Below are 26,543 nucleotides of genomic sequence, written 5' to 3' on the forward strand. Positions count from 1 at the left end.
ATATCAAAAATTTTCTACAAGTTTCCAGTTTCGACAAATCCGGTCAAATTCGTCGAAATGGAACTTGTAGACGACGAAGACGTGGAGACAATGGTCGATCTCTACTGTGGGAATGGGAGTGAGAAGAATGCACCGATTCACTTATTTCCTGAGTTAGTCGGTATGGAGCAAAATGCATCTAATGAAGAAGACGGGGCTGAAGAACCTCGGATGGTGGCTCCAATATCATACGTTGATAGTGAATCAACTATGGGTGGGATCGGTATCAACCTGAATATTACAGCCGATGTTGACATGGTTGGTGGTGAAGAAAAAGGTGCCGGCAAAGAAGAAGGTGGTGGTGATAATTGGGATGAAGAGGTCGATAGTGACGCTGATCCCGATGTGGACGATGTACCTGATGATATTGATGCTGAAGATGTCAACAACGATGAAGGCATTAACGTTTCTTCGGTCGGGGAGCAGATGCAGCGTATTGTGATTCACAATAATCCTGGGCCATACATGTCGCTCATAGACCCGACGCAGCGTATGTATCTGAGTTTTCGGAGTACCCTGAAATAGTTCATTCTCACGGGCTGGCCGTAACATCTGATGATGATGAGTTATTCATAGGCCAGAGATTCAGCTGTAAAGAAGAGTGCGTATATGCCATTAAACGGTACAACATGAAGATATCGGTGGATTATAAAGTCTCCGTCTCTACTCCGACAATATATGTTAGGGAGTGTTGGAAGGCAGCGGAAGGCTGCAATTGGCGGGTACGAGCTGCATTCATTAGAAGTTCTCAGATGTGGGAGATACGAAAATTTGTTGGTCCTCATATATGCACATCAACACGTATGACAGAAGATCATGGAAAACTTGATTCGAAAACTATTTGTACGTGTATCATGCCAATGGTGAAGGATATGCCGACCATTAGAGTTTCGGTACTCATTGCGAAAATGCAAGCACGATTCCAGTATCGAGTCTCATATCGGAAGGTATGGGTAGCTAAACAGATGGTGATGGAGCAACTGTATGGGGATTATGATTCGTCGTATAACGAGCTTCAAGGTTGGATAGCTGCTATGCGGGAGTACGTACCGAGGACTATGATTGAGTTGCAGACAAGTCCATATTACGGCCCGGATGAGCAGTTACAGCCGACAAAAAGGATTTTCCTTCGGATGTTCTGGACGTTCGATCCATGTGTGCGGGCATTTCCCCACTGCAAGCCACTTGTGCAGGTGGATGGGAAATATACACAGATACTGCTTCTTGCAGTTGCTCAAGACGGTAACAGAAACGTGCTCCCGATAGCATTTGCTATCGTAGATAAAGAGAACATGGAGTCTTGGGAATTCTTTCTCACAAATCTGCTGAGGTATGTTATTAGGAACGATAACATTTGCATCATCTCCGATAGAGGGAAGGGTTTAATTGCAGCTATTAGGCGTTCCGGTGTGCCATGGAGATCTGTTTACTGCATTCGTCACATTGCGTCAAACTTCCATAAAGATTACAAGAATGCAGACTGGAAGAGATAAGTCGTGGCAATGGGTAAATGATAACCTTATCTTTTCAATCTAAGTTGTAATGTTTGATGTTATCGACTTACTAGAACTTATTTTTCGTTAATACGTATGCAGCGTACGAGTTAGAGCCACATATTTTCTGGCAAAAAATGAATCGACTTGAGAGCCACATATTTTTTGGTTGATTTAAGTTTAATGATTTGTGTTGTTCATTAAAAAGCCTATTTGGTCAGATAATTAAATGTTAGACCAGATTTATCATGTAATATAACAACTAATTTAAAGTGACTGCAAAACAATTAATTAAAATGTTAACTTTACTGTTTTTTTTCTTTTTTGAAGAAAAAACTTCACAGGTTTCTATTGAATATTTTAATTTAATTTATATTTAATAGTTAATGTATTCATACTATATAAATTACATTATAAGATAATAAAATTAATCATATCATCTCAGAATGGGGATGAAGTTCAAGTTGCTTATTTCCTCTTGATTTTGTTCCTCTTGTTTTCCACTATACAAGCGCACATGTTTGGCAAATGCTTCAATTTGAGAGCTGATTTTCATGGTTTCTCTTTGCAAAAACTTATGGAAGTGCATGGAAATTATTTATCAGAAAGAGGTTTTTTTGGGTACTTGTATCTTTCGAAGTGCATACATTATTTTTTATTTCTACGTCAAATGTGTTATGGTCTAGCATTTTTCTGGAAAAGCTCCAATTTTGTTACAATTCATGGATGATGATGTGAAAGTTAGATTCAAGCTTGGTTGTTTTGATATCAACACATCCAGAATAGGAGCAATTATATTTATTTTATGGTTTTGAACTATAAAGAGAAGTGGATACAATTGTCTATTTAAAACAAGTGAATTAAATTTATTATTTATAATTTTAAATTATATTGTATTATTTGATTGATTATTAGAGTTATCTACATATTAAATTGAATCGACTTGATAAATAGATGATATTTTCTTGGACCTAACCTCGAGCTTTGAAATCTATTTATATATATATTAATTAAATAAAATTGGAGCTAATTCAATAAATTTTTCTTGCAAAAGCTAAGACTCTTAACTATTAAAATGAAAATAGTTAATGATTAATTCTTTTGCATAAATAAAAACAATAAATTGGAAATTCAAAGTAGAGTGGGCACACTATTATTATTATTTGTTAATGAATATGTTCAAAAAAATTGTTAAGGAAACCCTCTGCCATTTTTCTTTCTTGGAAAGAGCAAAACAAGGTTTGGCCTTTGAAAAAGTTGCATACAATCTTTATGGATTGAAGATACAATCATTTCTTAAATATTACTATCATGATATGCTTAGACCCAAATAAAATTGAGCCTGTTTTTCTAGGCTTTTGTTTTCCTTTTGGCCTATTTGGTTTTTGGGTCTGTCTTTTAGTCTTGATGGTTTTATGTGTTTTTGCATTTTAATAACATCCTAATACTTTATTTCATACAAAAAACCCTAAACCAACGCGGAATATCCTTAGAATGGGATATCCCTATTTGGGATATCTAAGAATGGGATATTCCCACTTGGAATAAGTGTGACAGGTAGCTCGGTCCAGACGCATGAAAAATCTAAACCAGACGATAATAAATTGAATCGGGCAGTAAAAATCCTAAACCGAGACGGAATTTGAAGGGGATATCCCCAGAATAGCTTATACCGAGCCGGGACATGATAGGGTATTCGTCAAGCGGAATAAGAAGGAAAACCAAATACAACAGGACTATTAAAAAATTTTTGTAACGATTTCAAGCTAAGCCCAATAACCCCCACCCCAACAATATTCTGCCGAGCAAGAAATAAAAAGAAAGATCTGACAAAAACTCAATGAAAATAAACACATAAAGGCAAAAGACAAAATCAGCTTTATAATATATTATATTTATCTGAGTGTGTTCTGTATTATATATTTAAAATAAATAGGTAAACCCGAAACAATTGTTGGCTTTTTTTAAAGCTCTCCATTCATTAGTTTAACGGATTAAAAAGGTCATTTCCTGAACTGGAATAATCCTAAACTGGCCTATCACATGCCGAACGCTGTAACATCATCAAAATTGAGAGGGACAAGGTAAACAGAAAACTCTTTACCCTTTTGAGGCAATGAAGCAGGAGTATCCCTGGAGTATCAAGAACATAAGGAAGATCTAGCAGTTCCAAGAAAGATACAGTCTGAAGATTATGGGGAGAACCTACACAAGGTGAGAAAATTTTAATAATTAAAAAGGAAATCGAGCAAAAACAAATTGCAAAAGTTATGATTATTCTAGTAGCAAATCTAAATAAAAAAGAATGCATTCGCTAACCAACAATTGATTAGGCTAAAAGAAGAAGAAAAAATGAAGGATAGTGTTTTGTAACGACTGTGATAGTAATACCAAGATGCCTAATCATGATAGTGATAAGTGGCATAAATATGCAAACATATATGATGAGTTTCTTAAATCAAAAAGATAGAACCATTAGTGGAGATACTTTTAGCACCTCAAAGAAGGAAAAGCATCAAAACATCACCATATTATCTACCAGAAAAAGTACATGGTTTGGCTCTTCTGTCTTACATCCTGCTCTTAAACCATTGACAACAAACTTGCATGTCGAGCTGTGTTCTCCTACATATTAGAAAAGTAGTTGTCGGCTCACTAGTTCTTGTAGAGTAATAGTACTTGCAAAAATAGAAAATTGAACATTTTTAAATAAAACATTAGTCCACCCCACCCAAAAGAGAGAGAGCGAGATGAGTGGCATGATCAAAACAAAAATGTCATATATACACACACCCAAAGTCTCCATGTCTGAAGGTCAAAGGAAAGACAGTTTAATTTCCGTGTTATTGCTAGCCATTCTTCTTCGTACTGAGCCTCATAAGGTCCTGAATTAGATTCAATATCAACAATCTAAAAGATTAAAGAAAACCAGAATTCATTTATTAGCTTCCAGGAAAAACCAAAAGAAAGAACCTAAATGAAATGGTCAGAACATATGATAGATACCTACAAGAACTTGCGCCCTGGAAGGCAATTATCGAGTGCAAGAAATTTTGTCACTCGACCACCTTCTTCATGTTCAACAAGAGCAGTGAATTTGCAGTGCAAGTGAGCTGAAAACCAATTTGATGGTTTGAGTTTTTCGAGCAGCTGACTTGCTTCCAAGAATTCCTTGCTGGATCTAGGAAATATGTTTCAACCAACAAGCAACTAGGAATGGTCAACAAGAAAACTGAATACGCTTGATATGAAGATTTTCATTCTGTCACATATATGCATTTCCACCAATCGAATATAATTACCTCATATTTGAAATATTTTTTTGTATCGAACAAGTTGTTGCCAGTTCCCATAACCAGTGATACCGAGTGGCCGATCGTGTGAAAGGAAAATATCAATCGGTTCCTCTAGGTGCATGAGCTTGTGAACATCATACTCCAGACATGATGTCTTTATAATATTGTGAATATCAATCAGTTTCTGTCAATTTACCAGTTCCCATAGTATTGTCATTATAAGGTGGCCTTTCATGGTGTCCTGCTCAAGGAAAAGCTAATTCATTTCAGTTTCAAAGCTTTGACTCTCCACCCTAAGTAAGAATCAATATAACATATTTGACACACGCTTACAGTAAATAAACAATCACCATTAAAAGAACTCCAGAATAAACACAAAATAGACAAGTAAAAGAACTTCAACCCCAACCTCAACAATAATTACGCGTATTGTAAATTCTGAAAAGTCCACCGATACGATATTGCTAAACTTCACAACCCCAGCAAACCCCACTAAGTATATATTAGGTGCTGCCCATCCCCCATAATACCTAAAGTTCACACATTTCAATTGCAGAAGGTAAAATTCAAGGCCGTTTCATAAAAGAATCAAAATCCCCAAGCTAGAACATATGAAGAAAAGGGGCTGACTTACAATTCCCATAAATAATTGGAAGCTTCATGATTTCCACCGATAAAAATGGTAAGAACTGCGGCAACCTCCTGACCCTAATAGTATTTCCAAAATGACTTCACTCTCCTCAAAACCCTCCTACTTTCCCTTTTGCTTTGCTTCGAGTGATGAATAAATATATCTGAAACAAAAAAACAGAGATGAACAGGTAAAGACAAAGGATTTATAAAGAAGAAAATTAAAGGTCTGAGATTTGTCATTCTTTTAAAAATCTTATTATTTATTTTTTTTATTGATTTTATATATAAAAATGTCATCATAATAAAATAATTTACTTTGTAAAAGAAAGTATTTTAATTATTACTTAAATGTGTATATATTTACACATTTAACTTTTCAACTACAATTGTGGAGTCTTGGAGGAGATGACATGATCAATGTATGTGGTTTTGAGAATACGAGATATGGAAAAGCTAATTTAGTATTACAAGAGCTTTAAAATTTATCTAAAATGTCAACTAGAAATCAATGTTTATAAAAATATTATGATATATATTAAGTTGGATCAGACGTGATTTAACATTTAATGTAAAGAATAGTTAAAATATAAAATTAACTATCAAAATATATTAGTAATAATAAATTTCATTTTTTAATATTTACATTTTTTCAGATCGGTCATTATTTATTCTTTTTCAAAAGAGAGAATAAAAGAGAAAGAAACATATCATTAAGAGAGTTTCATTCATTGTAATCTTTATGAAAAAAACAATATATAAACTCACAACAGTGAATTAAAACCAAGCCAAAAATAGGATGAAAACTTGTAAAGTGAATACTCGGGAATGTGTCAGTGAGTGAGCTAAGAATCAATCATAATAGTAGGATGAAAACTCAGTGTTTGAACTGATTGCAACTTGTTAAGATTTTTTTTTTTTCAAGAAACACTTCCTTGCGAATGTCAAATATCTGGTATGCCCTCAAGTTTCGGCAGATGGCCAAGCCATGACTGTCGGAGAACTTGCATTGTCCCCCACACTTGCTCTGCCTCCTCTTGCGTGGAGGGCATGTAGTAGAATTCCCATCATTGACCTTCGAGTGATCCATTTTCCATTCACGGATTTCATACATGTTGAGCAGCATTTCAAAGGTCCATATATCTGTGCATATTACAAGCAAAGCTCATGATACTTTTAAAAGAAAAACTGCTTGAACAAGATAGAATAACTTGTTTCTAATATGTTACCTGTAAAGTCAGATCTAAGAGTTTCACATGAACGTTGCACTTGTTTGATGCACGGTGAGAAGGAACACAGAGTTCCATCTTGTTTCAACATGTTTCAGGCTGAAGGAATGGCTAGCCAAGGTTGCGGTAGGTCCAGAAATACGGAGTCAGCCAACCCAGAAAACTGATCGGAAATCCCTCACCCTGAATATCTCGGACTCCCACGGTGACTAAAGTGCTTATTCCAGTCCTCTCTGTTGAAGGAGTGCAAAATCGTAAAACATTCCTTCTTTCGCGAACCAACACAGAAGAATCAAAGAAAAAAAAACAACCATCCTTGGATCTGTCTATTATCAATTAGACAAACAGAAACCATATAATGGGGTAAAATATGCACCATAAATGAGTCCTACGCAAGGTTCCACAAAACCGAGATAATTTGGAGACCATGAAGCATGACAGCAACAGAATGTCGATCGAAGAATACATCTACCTGAACAGACTTCTGAAATCTACCTAGAATTCAAGCTCAACCTAAGCAGTTTCTAAAATCATATTTCATAACTATCTTTGAAACCAAAATTTCATAACAATACACTCACTAATGAAACTAATAAAGATCTGTAAACCGAGACAATTAGAGACAATGAAGTATCACGGCAACAAAATGTAGATCTATGAAGACATCAACTCAAGATAACCCAGAATTCAAAGTTCAACCTAAGCAGTTACTATATCATATTTAATCACAATGCACTTTTGCAAACGATAAACATTAAGGCTTACCTAGCTGAGGCAGCCCTCTATCCATGGAAATCAAAGGTATACACATGTCCCGTTGGAGCCACTACTGGTCCCGGATTCAAGAACCAAACAACGAGGAACTACTTCCAAGTACATAATCACAAAGCTAATATCCGCAATATAAAGAACCTGAGTCCCATGACTTAGAACCAAAGTTCATAACTCCGGTGTCAGAGCCAATAGGTAAACGAATCCACCTTTGTTGCTAAAAATTATGGAACCAAATGGCTTCCCGATCCAATCTGAATGTTTAAATACACCGACACAATTTTGAAGAACCGAATTCTCACACACTTTAACAGCTTTCATAGTATCATGCCTCTCATTTACAATAATCAAATCTCCATCTCTAATGCAGCGGTTGAAAGATATCTTCATTGAGGAATCCATAAGAAATATCCTTAAAATACGAAAAACACATTCAATTGAATACACAGATGATGTTGGACTAATATGCAATTTCTGTACCAAAATTTACTCCACAAAACGAAAATATTTACCACATATCCAAAGTTCTATTAAGAATAAAATATCACCTAGAATACCAGGAAGACCAAAATTCATTAATATATATATATATATAAATAGGAAAAGAGCATCACCATTGTCAATGGAGATACCCATTATATTTGTAGTTTCTAAAGGTCACTTTCTCAATACAGGAAAATTCTCAGGACATGTATCATTCTTGTGATTTCATGCCAACCCAGCTCCACCAAATCTCTAAACTTGTATCTACAATAGGTATGCTGGAGAAGTACTCACATGCATCTCCGATTATGCACTTATCAGCCATCAAGTTGAATTTTTATCAGTACTGCCTTCTAGCTGTACTTTAGTAGAATCTTCCTTTTCCTCCATGACCCGCCAGATACTTTCTTGATATCCTTCTATGAAACTCTTAAGAGCATCTCTATATGCAGAAGCCCTTGTCATGTATAACCTCTGTAAAGCAGGCCTCAAAGTCTCCATCCCTCCTCTTGCAGCAATCGCTATTAAATAATTTCCATAGAAAACATCAAAGCAATGTAAAATTCAACAAGATAAACTATAATACCAGGAAAATAAGAGAAAAAAGGGTGAGACGAGAGAAATTTGGCCTAAAAAATTTTAGTTGAAAAAGAGAAGGTGTACCAACAAGGTAAATGATGACAGAATAAGTAGGAAATTATCATGAGTTAAAAATTTTCTTTCTAAAATCAATTAAAGAAATATATATTAAGATGTTCAGAAAATAGAATGTTGGCAGAGGGCACGTCATGCTATCATTCTTCAGGGTGATACCAAAAAGAAGAAGAAAAAAGGTACCTAGGTAGCATAAGTTAACGGTATGATCGTCACTGTAATTTAATATCTTCCTTAAAAACTGAACCTTAGCCTGGTGAAGAAGGGATTCACCAAAAATATGCCAATGGAAGCGTAAAATATAAGACTTGAACACAGGTGCCAACAACATAAAAAGACAAAATGCAGTCACGAATGACTCTGAGCAGCAAGGGGAAAAAGAAATCAAAGAATAAATTCCATGCTACCTCCAGACAAGTTCTACTAAAAAGGGAAATTGAAATGAAAACCTAACTGAACTCAAGCATTACGGGACTTTGTTCCTTGACCTCCATAAGATGTCTCAAGCACGAATCTAATGGTTTATTGCACATATAATATGCCGCAAATTTTGCAAGTCATGCTATATACTTCTTGATTCATTATAGACAACTTATACATCAGAACATTTCAAGATAAGAAACCACAAAGTAAAGTTCCTCACCAATATCCTCCAAGGTCAAAGGTTCTGTCTCTGTACTCCTACTCTTATCTCCATTTTATCTTCAGTTCCATCATCCTTCTTATAATCATTTGGTCTAAGATCAGGACCAATATCCCTTACCCAACTTGCAGCATAAAGCCTAGAGGCCTCCTTCAAGACCTAAAGGAGGATGACAGGTTTTTACTACTTACATACTAAAAATAAATGCCTCTTATTCCCTAATGCATAGGCAAATAATAGGTTCTTGAGCATTATTTGACATTCAAGTGGTTAATTTAACCATCAAGTAAGCAGAACGGTACATAAAAGTCATTTAATCATTTCAATATCCCAATGATCTAATTTCCACCCTGATCACCAGCTAGCATCTGTGAAATTTCAAATTTCCATTATGCTTCTTTAAAATTTGTTAAATGGAACAAAAGCAATATATATATATATATATATATATATATATATATATAAAGGACCTAGCAAAATCATCATATTTGAGTTGAAATTGCTAATAATTAAAACGTAAAGTACTTCCAAACATACGTTCTTAATTTAAAGTAAAAAACCGTGCATTTTTTTCTTCCAAAAAAAGGCTTCAGAATTCTAAAATGTTTTGCTTACAGCAATAGCAACGACACAAAAAAAGAAAAGAAAGAGAGAGGTCAATTTACAAACCAGGCTCACTATTTTACTATGATGGAGAAATGAAAGAGCCATGCTCTTTAAACTGGCAATAATATCTAAACTACAATCCAGTACTAATATAGCTTCTCCATCACTTAAACCATAAAAAAAAAATACAATTATATAAAGGAAGGGGGAACCCAGAATCTAACAGCATTCATCATTAAAACCCAGAAATCAATAAGCAAACAAAACTCTTACTGCGGAAGAGAAATAGGAAAAGAGAAATACCAAGAAGTGCTCGTGCCAAGTCAATTTGCGGCGCTTTTTGATGTGGGGAGGATCAGGCAATGAAGAAGGGAAAGCTATTTCTTTGAGATCGTATTGGACATAGTCATACAGCTTCCTGCACACAACTTTTACCTTCATTTTAGGTTGTTGTAAGAGATACCCAATTTGATTAAGCTAATGAATTCTCTCTGTTGTTCCACGGTTTAAATATTTAGGGGAAGCAGGCTATTAACAGAGTTTGGCTGTACTAAGGCCCGAGGGCTTTTGATTTATTATAATGATTGACTGTGATAATAGCTATTGATATAATATTTGATGTTTATACATTATTTTAGAAAGAATGAATGAAACCACAACAAAGCTTGGAAAAGTGTGGGCCATTCAACCAAGTTGCCAACTTCACAAATAAGTAAAGCCTCATAGAATAGCAAGATATTGCCATCAATCTTTTTGCACTAATAAGCCTCTTGGTTGATAGAAAACATCATTCACATTCATGGGGACTGGTATTCATTATCCAGTTCTGCATCATCTTCTAGATCATCCTCGTCTTCAATGGGAATGTCTTCGCTGTAATCATCTAATGAACCAACAGGAAAAACGATGCCACCTTAAGAAATTTAATGGATTTAGTTCAATCAACATGTACGAGGCAACGTTATAGCATTACGTATGATATGCACAAAGCTCAAAACATTAGACGCATTCAATGTTCTACCTTGGTTGAAAGCAAATGATCAATTATCTATCCCATTAAACTATATGAGAGAGCATCAGCACCATATTAAACACGAGAAGCAAAAGGTATTCCTGGAATCATGTATTCTTTAGGTTTGACTGCATCACAATGAAGATTAACTAAAAGCCGCTAAGTACCGTATACAGGGACAATGCATCAAAACTGAGTGGGACAAGGTAAATAGAAAACTCTTTACCCATTTGAGGCAATGAAGCAGGAGTGTCCCTGGAGTCCGATGCATTATCAAGAACATAAGGAAGATCTAGCAATTCCAAGAAAGATACAGTCTGAGGATTACGGGGAGAACCTACACAAGGTGAGAAAATTTTAATAATTAAAAAGGAAATCGATCAAAAACAAATTGCAAAAGTCATGATTAATCTAGTTGCAAATCTAAATAAAAAAGAATGCATTCGCTAACCAACAATTAATTGAGCTAAAAGAAGACAAAAAATGAAGGATAGTGTTTTGTAATGACTGTGACAGTAATATCGAGATGCCTAATCATGATAGTGATAAGTGGCATAAACATGCAAACATATATGGTGATTTTCTTAAATCCAAAAGATAGAACCATTAATGGAGATACTTTTTGCAACTCAAAGAAGGAAAAGCATCAAAATATCACCATATTATTTACCAGAAAAAAGTAGTGTTTGAAACTGAATCAAAGGGTTTGTGAGGTGGAGCTGTTTGAGAAAATTCACAAGGTTTGGCTCCTCTGTCTTCCATCTTGCTCTTAACCCATTGACAACAATCTTGCATGTCGAGCTGTGTTCTCCTACATATTAGAACAACAGTTGTTGGCTCACTAGTTCTTGTAAAGAAATAGTACTTGCAAAAATAGAAAATTGCACATTTTCAAATAAAACATTAGTCCACCCCACCCAAGAGAAAGAGAGAGAGAGAGAGCGATGAGTGGCATGGTCAAAACAAAAATGTCATATATACACACACCCAAAATCTCCACGTCGGAGGGTCAAAGGAAAGACACTGTTCAATTTCCGTGTTATTGCCGACCATTCTTCATCGTCTTGAACCTCATAAGGTCTGGATCGATTCAATATCAACAATCTAAAAGATCAAAGAAAGCGAATTCATTTATTAGCTTCCAAAGAAAGACCAAAAGAAAGAACCTAAATGAAATGGTCGAACATATGATAGATACCTGCAAGAACTTGCATACGGAAGGCATTTATCGAGTGCAAGAAATTTTGTCACTCGACCACCCTCTTCATGTTCAACAAGAGCAGTGAATTTGCAGTGCAAGTGAGCTGAAAACCAATACGATGGTTTGAGTTTTTCGAGCAACTGTGCAGCAGGTGATTAAATTGGTTAATTTATGAGAATGCACCACTAATTTTGCCATATTTATTGAATTTTGTGCAGGAATGCAATTTAGGGCTAAATAGAAGAAAAAGGAAACAATTGGGCTAGATTGAAGAAAGAAGCAAAGAAGGAGGGCCAAAGCAGAATTTTTCCAAGAATAATTAGCTGAAATTGTTGACTTAGTGGGAGATTATTTTGGGATATTTTTTATATCATGGAATATTTTTCATTGATTTTCTATACTAGTTGGCTCTTAATTTAGCAAGGCCACTAGTATAATTAGAGGCTACATTGTTCATTTTAATCATCAAGTTATAAATCAAGCTCTCATCTTTGAAAGCAATCTTTTCTTTAATTCTCACGTAGCATTTTGTTGTCTTTAGTTTCTTTTCCTTCAATCTATTAATTTCCAGTAGCCAACCACCCATTTACCTTTACTTTCAACTATTCATGAATTTATTTATTGTCTTTAGTTTCTTTTACTTTCAATTCCTAAATTTCCAGCTTGTTACCACTTACCATTTACAACTTCATTTTCAAATTCCCTTTTCATTTCCAATAGTCAACCACCCCACTTTAATATATTTTTCCAGCCCTCATACTCAATCACGTCACCCATCCTTTCACCCATTTTACCTTATTTAATTTATCCAATACCAACATGTCCCAAACCTTAGCCAACTAAATCCATTTTCAGCTTTAGGTCGAAATTAGCCTCGTCAAAACCAGTGAGTTACGAACCCGAGCAAATTAACTTCTAAATTCCAGTATTTATTATTTCTCCGGATTAAGAGTATGATTTTGTCAGCTCACAAAGTCAGACCAACATTAAGTCAAAAAAGACGTCGTTTGATTTAGTGTGGTTAGACGTACAGTTGGAATTCCGAAAAGAACGTTTCTAATTGATTTTCTGTGAACACATTGGCGTGCCAAGTGGAGATTGTTGTTTGGTTCCGTCAAGGGAAGTAGTAACCGGATTTAAATGTCCCACGCGGTTGAGGGCATTGGTTCGAGCTAGGCTCTTCTAGAACGCAAAGCTGCCGGAAATCTAAATCACGAACGTTTCGTGGTTGTTCGATCGGTAAGGGTTAGTTATTGGACGTTCCATAACTAATTTACACAATGGAGAGTTGGTGTCCAATGCGTCCTTGGTAGCTATAACTAGCTTATTGGAAAAGAGGTGTTCATCTAATTTTGAGGATCGGTTCAAAGACGAGGAAAAACACGTGCCTAAAGCTCAGCTTAATCTAACTAATTTTTCTTCAAATTTATTTAACTACTTTTTATTATTTCATTTTCAACTTCTACTTTTTACGCATTTTATTTATTTATTTCAGGTTCCAGGTTTTTGATTTTATCCTCCTCCTAATATCTTGGGCACGACAACTGCCCCGACATAAATCTGGTTAAGAGAGCAACAATTTGCAGTAAACCCAGTCTCTGAGGGATCAACCCTACTCCCTATACTGCTTAAATTTGCAAAATTAGGTGTAGGTTTATATTGGTGGATTCGACACCCATCAGCAGGCTTGCTTCCAAGAGTTCCTTGCTGGATCTAGGAAATATGCTTCAACCAACAAGCAACCAGGAATGGTCAACAAGAAAACTGAATACGCTTGATATGAAGATTTTCATTCTGTCACATATATGCATTTTCACCAATCGAATATAATTACCTCATCTTTGAATTGTTTTTTTTTGTAGCAAACAAGTTGTTGCAAGTTCCCAGTGATACCGAGCGGCCAGTCGTGTGAAAGGAAAATATCAATCGGTTCCTCTAAGTGCATGAGCTTGTGAACATCATACTCCCGAACATGATATCCTTATAGTATTGTGAATATCAATCGGTTTCTGTCAATTTGCCAGTTCTCATAGTATTGTCATTATAAGATGACCTTTCATGGTGCCCTGCTCAAGGAAAAGCTAATTCATTTAAGTTTCAAAGCTTCGACTCTCCACCCTAAATAAGAATCAATATAACATATTTGGCACTCGCTTGCAGTAAATAAACAATCACCATCAAAAAAACTCCAGAATAAACACAAAATAGACAAGTAAAAGAACTTCAACCCCAACCTAAACAATAATTAGGTGCATTTTAAATTCCAGAAAGTCCACCGATACGGATATTGCCAAACTTCACAACCCCAGCAAACCCCAAGAAGTATATATTAGGTGCTGTCCATCCCCCATAATACCTAAAGTTCACACATTTCAATTGCAGAAGGTAAAATTCAAGGCCTTTTCATAAAAGAATCAAAATCCCCAAGCTAGAACATATGAAGAAAAGGGGGCTGACTTACAATTCCCATAAATAATTGGAAGCTTCATGATTTCCACCGATAAAAATGGTGAGAACTGGGGCAATCTCCTGACCCGAATAGTATTTCCAAAATGACTTCACTCTCATCAAAACCCTCCTACTTTCCCTTTTGCTTTACTTCAAGTGATGAATAAATATATCTGAAATAAAAAACAGAGATGAACAAGTAAAGATAAAAGATTTATAAAGAAGAAAACAAAAAGTCTGAGATTTGTCATTCTTTTAAAAATCTTATTATTTGTTTTTTTATTAATTTTATATATAAAAAAATATCATCATAATATTTTAAAAAATTATAATATTTAATATTTCAAGGTACACCACAACCATTATAGACACTGCTAGTCCAGAGGTTATGTATTACCAATCAATTAAAAAACTAGTAAAGAAAATATCAAAATTACTGTTATTGTTGTATCTTGGGAGACATTCTATCAATGTTTCTCCAAGTATCGTAGGAGCCGCGGAATCTATCTTAAGGATATTGTGTTTCATAGGTCTTAATGTTTCGTAAAATCTCTATTATTCTTATTTCAATTTTTATTACAATTTTGTTTGATTTTTGTTTTTGAAAAATTAATTATATATCATTCTATTTATATTTTATTTTTTATGTGTTTATTTATAATTAATTACATATTCGCTAATGTGTTTTTGTCCAACAATTGCAAACACAATAGCAAATCTTGCTCGGCTATCCTTATTAGAAATTGTTTTGGTTCTGTGTTATGTTAGAAAACAACCATGCATGGCAACATACCTTCTCCTTTTGCAGCGGAGGCTATGGCTTAATTTTTATAATATATAAATATAAAAATTCAACAAAAACTTTTCAAAATTAATTTAATATTATGTTTACCATAATAAACATAATTTGACTAATAATAATATTAAAATAAAATAAAAAAATTGTATTTTATATTTCAAAATTTTCATGACATTTTGGTTTACTTTAAGTTATCAAAACTCTATACTCTTAAAAATTTAGTGATTTTAATAATAATAATAATTTAAAGTTGAAATATAATTTTAAAACCTATGATTCGAGGCCTAAAACATTAAAAATTGCCGTTACTTATTCAAAATTTCTTGTTACATTCAGAGCTTAGTTCTTTTGACATGGAACATATTTTCGCATGCAAAACATACTAATGAAAAGATTACATTTTATATCATAGAAATCATCTAACAAGAAAGTTTTAAAAGGCCTTCAATTTCAATTTTGGGATTCAACTTCAGATTTACTTTTAACTTTGAGAAATTAAAAACCATTAAACGTTTTCGAAGTTAATGTTACATGAATAATACAAGTAAAAGGATTGACAGATTAATATTGATTGAGGCACCTTAATAATTAGATTTTAAATTCTGTTATTGATTTTTAAAGTATTTTTAAGCTTTTATGTAAACTATTAAAAGACTTAAATGCTCTTGTATTAATTTGTTTTCCTTTAAAATAAATTGTTTTCACACTTAACTTACTTAAAATTTTGTTTGAAAAAGCACTATCCCTCACGAATTAAGACAAATAAGAAAATCAAATAGCTAGCCTAGTTTGAAGGAATAGAAAATAAAATTTAATCCATTAATGATCGTGGGGTCCTTTTTTTGGAAATGAGGAGGCCTTAAAAGGTGTCCTTTCTTTTTTTTTGGAGAAATGGACCTAAAATTCTAAAAAACATCGGCCTTCCGTATTAATTTTTTATATTATTTTTTATAAATATTTTTTTTTAAAAGACCCAAATCGGGATAGATCCGAAGCAAAACAGCCACAAATCGGTGTACCCGTAATGCAGGATATCCCAGCCGGGGTATCCGTAGAATGGGATATCCCTGCCTGGAATACGTACAGCAGGTAGCCCGGTTCAAACAAGTAAAAAAGCTAAACTGGACAATAAAACTATCGAACCGAGCACTAAAATCTGTGAACCAGAATTGCAAGATATTGCCATCAATCTTTCTGCACTAATAAACCTCTTGGTTGATAGAAAACATTATTCACATTCATGAGGACCAGTTTTCATTATTCGGTTCTGCATCTTCTAGATCATCCTCGTCTTCAATGGGAATGTCTTCGCTGTAATCATCTAATGAACCAACAGGAAAAACGATGTCACCTTAAGAAATTTAATGGATTTAGTTCAATAAACGTGTACGAGGCAAAGTTATAGCATTATGTATGATATGCACAAAGCTCAAAACATTAGGCACATTCAATGTTCTACCTTGATTGAAAGCAAATGATCAATTATCTATCCCATTAAACTATGCGAGAGAGCATCAGCACCATATTAAACACGAGAAGCAAAAGGTATTCCTAGAATCATGTATACTCTAGGTTTGACTGCATCACAATGAAGATTAACTAGAAGCCGTTAAGTACCGTATAAAGGGACAATGCATCAAAACTGAGTGGGACAAGGTAAATAGAAAACCCTTTACCCTTTTGAGGCAATGAAACAGGAGTATCCCTGGAGTCCAATGCATTATCAAGAACATAAGGAAGATCTAGCAATTCCAAAAAAGATAGAGTCTGAGAATTACGGGAAGAACCTACACAAGGTGAGAAAATTTTAATAATTAAAAAGGAAATCGAGCAAAAACAAATTGCAAAAGTCATGATTATTCTAGTTGCAAATCTAAATAAAAAAGAATGCATTCGCTAACCAACAATTAATTGAGCTAAAAGAAGACAAAAAATGAAGGATAGTGTTTTGTAATGATTGTGACAGTAATATCGAGATGCCTAATCATGATAGTGATAAGTGGCATAAATATGCAAGCATATATGGTGAGTTTCTTCAATCCAAAAGATAGAACCATTAATGGAGATACTTTTAGCACCTCAAAGAAGGAAAAGCATCAAAATATCACCATATTATTTACCAGAAAAAGTAGTGTTTGAAACTGAATCAGAGGGTTTGTGAGGTGGAGCTGTTTGAGAAAATTCACAAGGTTTGGCTCCTCTGTCTTCCATCCTGCTCTTAACCCATTGACGACAATCTTGCATGTCGAGCTGTGTTCTCCTACATATTAGAACAGCAGTTGTCGGCTCACTAGTTCTTGTAAAGAAATAGTACTTGCAAAAATAGAAAATTGCACATTTTCAAATAAAACATTAGTCCACCCCACCCAAAAGAGAGAGAGAGCGATGAGTGGCATGGTCAAAACAAAAATGTCATATATACACACACCCAAAGTCTCCACGTCGGAGGGTCAAAGGAAAGACACAATTCAATTTCCGTGTTATTGCCAGCCATTCTTCATCGTACTGAACCTCATAAGGTCCTGGATCAGATTCAATATCAACAATCTAAAAGATCAAAGAAAGCCAGAATTCATTTATTAGCTTCCAGCAAAGACCAAAAGAAAGAACCTAAATGAAATGGTCAGAACATATGATAGATACCTGCAAGAACTTGCGCCCTGGAAGGCATTTATCGAGTGCAAGAAATTTTGTCACTCGACCACCCTCTTCATGTTCAACAAGAGCAGTGAATTTGCAGTGCAAGTGAGCTGAAAACCAATACGCTGGTTTGAGTTTTTCGAGCAGCTGTGCAGCAGGCTTGCTTCCAAGAGTTCCTTGCTGGATCTAGGAAATATGTTTCAACCAACAAGCAAGCAGGAATGGTCAACAAGAAAACTGAATACGCTTGATATGAAGATTTTCATTCTGTAACATATATGCATTTCCACCAATCGAATATAATTACCTCATCTTTGAAATGTTTTTTGTAGCGAACAAGTTGTTGCCAGTTCCCATAATCAGTGATGCCGAGCGGCCAATCGTGTGAAAGGAAAATATCAATCGGTTCCTCTAGGTGCATGAGCTTGTGAACATCGTACTCCCGGACATGATACACAGATCTGATTGTATTGTCATTATAAGGTGGCCTTTCGTGGTGTCCTGCTCAAGGAAAAGCTAATTCATTTCAGTTTCAAAGCTTCGACTCTCACCCTAAATAAGAATCAATATAACATATTTGACACACGCTTGCAGTAAATAAACAATCACCATTAAAAGAACTCCAGAATAAACACAAAATAGACAAGTAAAAGAACTTCAAACCCAACCTAAACAATAATTACGCGCATTGTAAATTCCAGAAAGTCCACCGATACGGATATTGCCAAACTTCACAACGCCAGCAAACCCCAAGAAGTATATATTAGGTGCTGCCCATCCCCCATAATACCTAAAGTTCACACATTTCAATTGCAGAAGGTAAAATTCAAGGCCTTTTCATAAAAGAATCAAAATCCCCAAGCCAGAACATATGAAGGAAAGGGGTGACTTACAATTCCATAAATAATTGGAAGCTTCATGATTTCCACCGATAAAAATGGTGGGAACTGGGGCAACCTCCTGACCCGAATAGTATTTCCAGAATGATTTCATCTCCCTATATTTTGGGGGCACATTAAGGCTATCCATATCTTTTTCATTCCTGACTGCCTAAGTTGCAAAAGAAAAAAAAATTAAGTTAATATAAAAAATGGGTATTTGGAAAGTGACAAATTTTCGTATAAAAACAACAAATTGAAGGGAGAGAGTGAGAGTGTAAGAGAAAGAACCTGGAAATCACCACAACAAAGGAGGAGGTCGATTTTGATGTTGCGAGTGTTTTCGATGTATTTAATGGTGTCGTAGACCTTGTCGAGATCTCCATGCATGCACCCTTCCACTGCTATCTTCATCCTTTTGAATTGGACACAATACTCTGAGGGTTTGAGAAAAACTTAAAACCTTAGGTTTTTTCTTAATGACTTTATTCTCTAAAGGTGAAAACAAAAAACCATGACAAAAACACACTGAAAATAGAAGTAAAAAGAAGCATATATAATTAAAACAGGAATGAAAAGGGCGACAGCAGGATTAACAACAATGAGATGGAATGAGCCAATGTTTTCAAAAATTCCAATACCATAAGCTTGAAGAAGATGGGTAACAATGGCGGCAGGAAACGAGGATACAGTTCGCTGCGCTCGCGAGCAATGGTCCTTTTGCTACATGTGGCTCTTCCCACAATCTTTTCAGGTTAATACAGTGTTCTATAAAAAGGTTAAAAAGTATTTTTCCTTTTGCGTAATTTTCCCAATTTTCTTTAGGTTTATAGACTTTAAGCGCAATAGAGATGTTGATGCATCAATTATATTAATATATTTCATCTTAAAATTTTACTTAATTCATATTTGCAAAAAATTAATCCAAATCATTTTAAATTCACCCATAGTAATTTTACATTATTTGGAAGGCAGAACACCGGACTACATTGATTTGTTTTATGTACGTTGGGTCAATTAGTTTTATATATATTTAATAGATAATAAAACCTAAACTTACTAACATTGTTAAAAACTATTATTGTTAAAATACCGAAATCCCTAAAAAAACAAATTGAAAATATTAGTAAATATAAGCATATATCTGAAACTAAAATCAGAGATAATGAGGAAAGAGACAGTTTAATTATGCTCATACCTGAAATCAATTTCGGATGATGTAGGGAGTTTCAAAAATTACAAAAAATAGAAACAGAAAAAAAAAACTGAAATTTGGTTACCTGAAGTTAAAAAATTTGAGGAAAAATTGAAAGGATATTGAGAGAGAGAGAGAGAGACGGCGAATAAATGGGAGAGCTATAGATTGAAAAAAACACAGGAAAATGGGCTGAGAGAAGAAAAAACAAGAGAGAAGGAAAATATTTGTAAAGAAGGGAAAAAGAGTAGCTAAAAAAGGAGAAAGGAACGTTAGAAATAAAGGAAAAATAGGACAGAAAATGGGAATAAGCTGGTCATTTATTGCCAACTGGTTAGTTTAATTTATTGTAATATTTATGAAAAAAATGAAAAGAGAAAATTCCAATACAATTTCAGATTTTTTGCTTCCCATTAAGTAATTGAGAAACTTTTTTTTATTGTTGATTTCTAAAACTGAATACCAAAAGCCATAAAATAAACCAAAAAATACAAGTACAAAAGCATAGTTCTTAAAAGGGAGAACGGAAAAGACAATGTTGGAGAAAAGATTCATACCTGATTAAGCAAGGGAGTCCAAAAATCCCAAAAACAGAAACGGTAGAGAGAATCACAATATAGTGTCTTTGAATTCTTTCGGGCCTAAAAATATAAGAGGTAAAATTTGAAATGAGACAGACATAATAAATGACAGAATAAAAGGGAAAATGAGGAGAGAATAAACTATGAAAACATGCTCAGTATCACAAGCCACAAGAACTAAACAGAAACCCGAAAACCATGACCATTATAACAGCCCAAAAAAACAGGACAACTATCACAAGTCGCAAAAAACCAATGGCCACATAGGCCCAATGAAAATTAAATTCGATCCAAAGAAAATTTACTTTAATTTTGACAATTTAGAAAACAACAATCAAATAAAACAAACGCATCAATGTTACTGCAAACAAAACCATGAGATTGTAGAGAGATACCTTGGGTTGATATGAATGGCCGACGTCCACAAAAGAGAAACCTTCGTTTTCTACATAATTAACAATACCAAAGCGAAAGATGAGTAATTTGGATTTTTTGAAAAATAAATCAGTAATACGATTCAAATATGAAACTTTGAAAGAAAACTCTCATCGTAAGATCAAAAAAGGCAAATATACTGCGTTCTTCATAAGAAAGAAAACAACACCTAGTTAACATCTTCTAATGCAACACAATAAACACTTGTAACTACTTTGTAATATAAAACAACATTTTCAGTTAAATTGCATCCCTAATTCCATCCAGGCCATGCATTTAGATATTACCCGAATATTTCAATCAAAATCCAATTCCAAATCATATAAGCACCAGCACACAAACAGTTCCAACTAAGTTCATCAATGACCTCCACTCAACTATTTTAAAGGAAACCTACCCCGATCCTTACTGATGAGTGAAAGCACCTAGCAGTGTGAAAAGAAAACCAAAGACTAATATGCACCACCTTAGCACCAGATAAAATGCAAGAATTTTCACTCCAAATATGACCATGTTCTTCTAGTTAAAATTGATGTTAATTGATCCCAAAGTCTCTTACTTTGTATTCTATTTGAAAACACACAACAACGGCATACAAACTGTATTTTTCCTTTAAAAACGAAAATCAAACAACACTTGTATAAGGAAAGTGGCCTTAAATATATATTAACTGTAGATTAAATGAAAACAGCCAAGTGTTCAAGTAATTGGAAACAGCTATTCCCTGACCTTAAATGTATATAAACTGTAGATTAAAGATATCCACCTCATATAACACTCAAGATTAAACTTACCAGTAGGCTTCCCCTAACATACCTATATCTTGACAGTTCAGAAAATTAGAGGATAACTTTTTCACATTGTCCTAATCAAATTTCCACATCAACCATTAATAATTCGGAAAATTTTGAATTAAACCCAAGACACCACAAGAAGGTTATTCAAAGAATCAAATTCATGCAAACTAATACTGTAATAGGCCAATTTTGGCCTTGCTAAAAAACCAAATAATTAACAGCCCATTACAAACCCCAACCCACTAGCCCAAAATTTTGAACAGTTTCAGAAAAAACCTAACCCTAGTAGCAGTTTCAGCGGCGCCGCAACCATCGGGCCCTCACCGTGCGTGTGTGCCAGTGGTTGTCACTCTCCCCGCACATTCGCGCACGTCGCACCTACAATGGACCACGAACAGCAAGTGAGAAGTAGAGATAGCAGGAAATATAGCAAAAATAAAGGGGATTTTGATTTGGATTTTCTTCTCTAGGATTCGATTATAAAAAGCGATTGAGATTTTTGTAAAGGGGGGGGTTACGAAAATTAAATTTAAAAAAAAAACAAGAAAGGGGAAAAAATTAGTGTAAAACGAAATACAAAAAGGCAAAAATAAAAATACAGCAGCGGATCTTGAAGGTGATTTTTCTGATTTCTTGCCTCCTTTTTGATTTTTCTTTTGTTCATCTCTTCACAAATCAAAGAAATAATAAAAGGAAAACACACTTACCTGCGAGAAGGAAGACGGAGCCTTATTTGCTCCGATCAGATCGGAGTTGAAGGGGCTTTGAATCCTTCGAGGCGGCGGACAGGGTAGAGCAGGGGCTGAGTCTGCTGTTGTGTTTTCAGAAAAAAAAAAAAAAAAGTGACTTAGGGTTGATTTGCTTTTAAAGAGTAACAGAAAATGAAAATTTCAAAAAAAAAATGGTTTTATAAAGGATCAAAACGGCGCCGTTTTGAGCCTTGATTATAGTGGCCAAAACGGCGCCGTTTAAGGCTAACCCGCGTGCGACCCGACCCGCTCCAGGGGAGAATCCGCGTGTTTTCAATGAATGGGATAATTTCACTTTTAGCCCTTACGTTTTTTAATGTTTCCAATCAAGGATTTTTATTTTTTATTTTTACCCAAGATTTCTCTACGAGTTCAGTTTGGCCCACACTGAAACAATGTTGTTTTGAGGCGAAGGTAAAATTCCCTTCCAGTCCCCCATGTTATGCGCGTGTTCATATTGGTCCCTTCCTTTCATTTTATTTTAATTTCGCCCCAAATCTTTGTCTTAGTATCCAAATTAGTCCGTTTTTGTGTTATTTTGTTATTTTAATGATTAATTCGGTTTATTTATTTGTTCCTTACTATTATATTGTTATAATATGCTATTAATTTGTGTATTATTATTGTCATTATATTTCTATTTTATTTATTTATCAAAGTTTAAATATCTTTTAACCTTATTATTATTATTTTGTTTTAAAATTATAATATATTATTATCAGCATTATAAATTTATTATGTATTATTATATTAAGTTTCTTCATATATTAATATTTAGTTTCTTCATAAATCATCTTACGTGTTTTCTATGTAATATAATACACATATATATACTTTATAATTCATACGTACATGCATTTTTACATATTTTTTATAACTTAAAACTATATATATATACATATATTCTTTCTATATATTTTATAGTCTTAAAATATACGCATACATCTATACATTTTATAATATATATATGTACATATATTTTATAATTCATATATACATATATTTTGTTATATTTTATAATTTTGAAATATATATATATACACATATTTTTTATATATAGTTTTATTTATTTATTTATTTATTTATTTTATTTTACTTGATGTTTATTGGTATATTTACGAATATCTTTATTGTTTTGCTTTTTAAATTTTATAAATTCCACGTACATATATATACATATTTATATTTTTATAATTTTGTTCATGATTCATTTTAATTATTTATTCACGTCTTTATTATTATTTTTATTTAAAAAGAATATTTTAATCTAATTTGTTCACGTATTTGTTATTTCGCATGTTATTAATTTGTCCTTTTATTCATTCATTTTTATTTTTGTTGCTCGTATTATTTTTACTTACATTATTATAATTGTTATTCTGTCATATATAAGTTTTTACCCAAATTCGTAAAAAAGAGAAATTTTTTAAACGAAGGCAATACTCGATATTTGGGATCTTCGAGAGGATTGAGCCCTAATGTATTGGGTTTCAATTTTCTTCATTGAATCTAAATAATCGAGAATGCTCTTTAATCAAAAAACATAAAAAGCTCATTATCAGGAATTCAATACGTTGTATCCTAACGCATTGGATATGATGCATTGTTTCCTCAAAATGAGGATTTTTTTTAAAATAATAAAGGCAATATTCTGTATTTGGGAAATTCGAGTGATCGTGCCCTGACTTCTTGGGTTTCGATTTTTCTTCTTTAACCCAAATAATTGAATATCCTTTTGAAATTAAAATGTACGAGTTTAGAAAATCAAAAGATAAGCTTGTTCTCGAGGGTTTAAAATGTTGTGTCCTAACGTACTGGATGTGACATTTTATTACTCTGAGACAAGAAGGTCTTTAGCATTCACCTCGATTTATCCAAGCATCGTTTATAAATTTAACATCAATAAAAGGGAGGATCGCATTATTTTTTAAATTCTTTACGGATTTTTGACTTTCGACTTTAAGACATTAATTAATCAACCAGGTACTAATTTTGGGCGTTACGAGGGTGTTATTCCTTCCTCGTACGTAACCGACTCCCGAACCCGTTTTCTGGATTTTGTAGACCAAAAAAATTATTTTTAAGGTGAGCCGATCACACCTCAATAAAGGGTCGATGGCGACTCTAATTTTTGTTTTTAAAGTCGACAACAAATTTTTGTTTTCAAAAAAATAGTTTCGACAGCATGGCGACTCCGCTGGGGACTGGTTAGAGAGTCAAGCCATAAATTGATTAGTTTTTGTCCTTTTGTCAGAAAGATTTAAAATTTGTTTTAAATCACGATTTCCTATTTTGCATTCATTGGTTTTCATCATGATATGTTTGCTTAATTGGTCTAAGTCTGTTAGTTTATTTGCATTTTGCATTTCATGGTCAATTTTACCCCTCTAAGTGGGAGCGAGAAACTAGTCCTTCGTGAGGTTTTCACCTCCGTATAGGATAGTGGATCGTTTTCAGGATACATCCGTACCTATTCCTTCGTGAGATTTTCATCTCCGTATAGTCATAGGGAAATGTATTCCCCTGAATCGAACTTGGTCTATATGAGCCTATAATGGGTGAGGATCAAGGAATCTACTGGTTCGGGTACCCTTTCCCTAGAAACCAAACCACATATAGTGAACCTTAGGAACTTACCCTAGGTAAAACTATGCCAAACCCCTAGAGGTCACCCGAGTAGGTACTCTATTTATTCTTTTGTTTGCTTTTGTTTTGTACTAACCCGTTTTGTTTTGTTTTAATTATGATTGCATTGCATTTGCATCTTAGAAAAGAGATGTTGATTCAAGTTCGATTACTAAATTAGAAAGCTCGTCATGGAATACGAATTTCTTGATAAAATGGAAGATAACACAATTGCCCGAATATATTCTGAGAAACACGAGAAGGGTGATGGAAGAGTTCATGACTTTACTTCATGGCTCGAGGATTCAAGCTGGTTATTCAAGAGTTTTTAACAATCCAACTTCCTTAAAGAAGCTGAGGAGCATTACATGGATGGGCAAACAATGGATCAACCAGGATCAATCAAAAAGGAGATAGAAGAAACGTCTCTTTTGAAGAATTCGCAAGGTTTATCTTAGCATCCGGATGAAGAAAGAGAAGATGTCTTCGCCTGGAGTATGAGGGCAAAGCCGTATATATATATCCGCTGTATGTAAAGAAATTTGTCTTCTAGTAAAGTTTTTTAAACGTAATTGAATCAAAATTAACATCTCTTTAGGCCTTCATTTTATGCTTTTGCATTACATGACATCGTATGCATTAAAATTCACTAAAAGTCAACAGAAAGTGAAAGTGATTCGCGATAGTCTGAAAACAGCGTCAGATCGTCAAAAATTATATGCAGACTTGAAATGAAAAGATATTGAGTTTCAGATTGGGGATAAAGTGTTTTTGAAAGTATCTCCATGAAACAAAATACTCTGATTCAGTCGTCAAGGCAAATTTAGTCCGAGACTAACTGGGCCGTATGAGTTATTAAGCGTATCCGGCTGGTTGCTTACAGATTGTTGTTGCCATCTGAGTTAGAAAAGATTCTTAGCGTGTTTCACGTATCGATGCTTTGACGATATCGATCTCATCCATCGCATGTGATCTCACCGTCTGAGATTGAAATTAAGCCTAATATGACATATGAAGAAGAACCAATCCGAATTTTAGATCTCGAGGTTAAAGAATTAAGGAATAAGAAAATTTCTTTAGTGAAAATCTTATGGCATCGAAATGGGGTAAAAAAAACTATGTGGGAGCTCGAGGATGCTATGAGAGAACATTACCCAAACCTTTTTGCCGGTAATATTTTTGGGGACAAAAATCCCTAAGAGGGGAGAGTTGTAACAACCCGGTTTAGACCCTAGTCAGACAGTGGTTTCAGGACCACAAATCTGAGTCAAAAAATATTTTAATATTATTTTTTGTGCTTATAGTATGTAAATTGACATGTGGAAAATTTTCGTGATTT

General features: G+C 34.1%; 1 protein-coding gene, 1 long non-coding RNA gene and 2 pseudogenes across 2 annotated transcripts; 1 reads left to right on the forward strand and 3 right to left on the reverse strand.

Annotated features, from left to right (window-relative positions):
* Positions 1-6,166: 6,166 nt before the first annotated feature.
* LOC105803649 (uncharacterized) lies at positions 6,167-7,975 on the reverse strand (annotated as a pseudogene).
* On the reverse strand, positions 7,914-10,640 carry LOC128034642 (uncharacterized; annotated as a pseudogene).
* Positions 10,641-10,810: 170 nt separating this feature from the next.
* LOC128034643 (uncharacterized) lies at positions 10,811-17,092 on the forward strand. Its single transcript, XR_008190768.1, has 2 exons — positions 10,811-10,951; positions 16,850-17,092. It is a non-coding gene; the product is annotated as an uncharacterized LOC128034643 (long non-coding RNA).
* Positions 16,226-22,693, reverse strand: LOC105803647 (lariat debranching enzyme). The gene is made up of 13 exons (XM_052623365.1): positions 22,538-22,693; positions 22,112-22,208; positions 20,994-21,043; positions 20,575-20,658; positions 19,114-19,259; positions 18,834-18,994; positions 18,613-18,734; positions 18,252-18,445; positions 17,948-18,130; positions 17,733-17,851; positions 17,425-17,564; positions 16,981-17,091; positions 16,226-16,625 (listed from the first exon to the last, which is right to left on the reverse strand). The coding sequence occupies exons 5-13, from the start codon at positions 19,234-19,236 to the stop codon at positions 16,543-16,545; spliced, it is 1,236 nt and encodes a 411-aa protein (XP_052479325.1). The 5' UTR covers positions 19,237-19,259; positions 20,575-20,658; positions 20,994-21,043; positions 22,112-22,208; positions 22,538-22,693; the 3' UTR covers positions 16,226-16,542.
* Between the last annotated feature and the right edge of the window lie 3,850 nt (positions 22,694-26,543).

This window comes from Gossypium raimondii, chromosome 11 (genome assembly GCF_025698545.1).
Source record: "Gossypium raimondii isolate GPD5lz chromosome 11, ASM2569854v1, whole genome shotgun sequence".
Lineage (NCBI taxonomy): Eukaryota > Viridiplantae > Streptophyta > Magnoliopsida > Malvales > Malvaceae > Gossypium > Gossypium raimondii.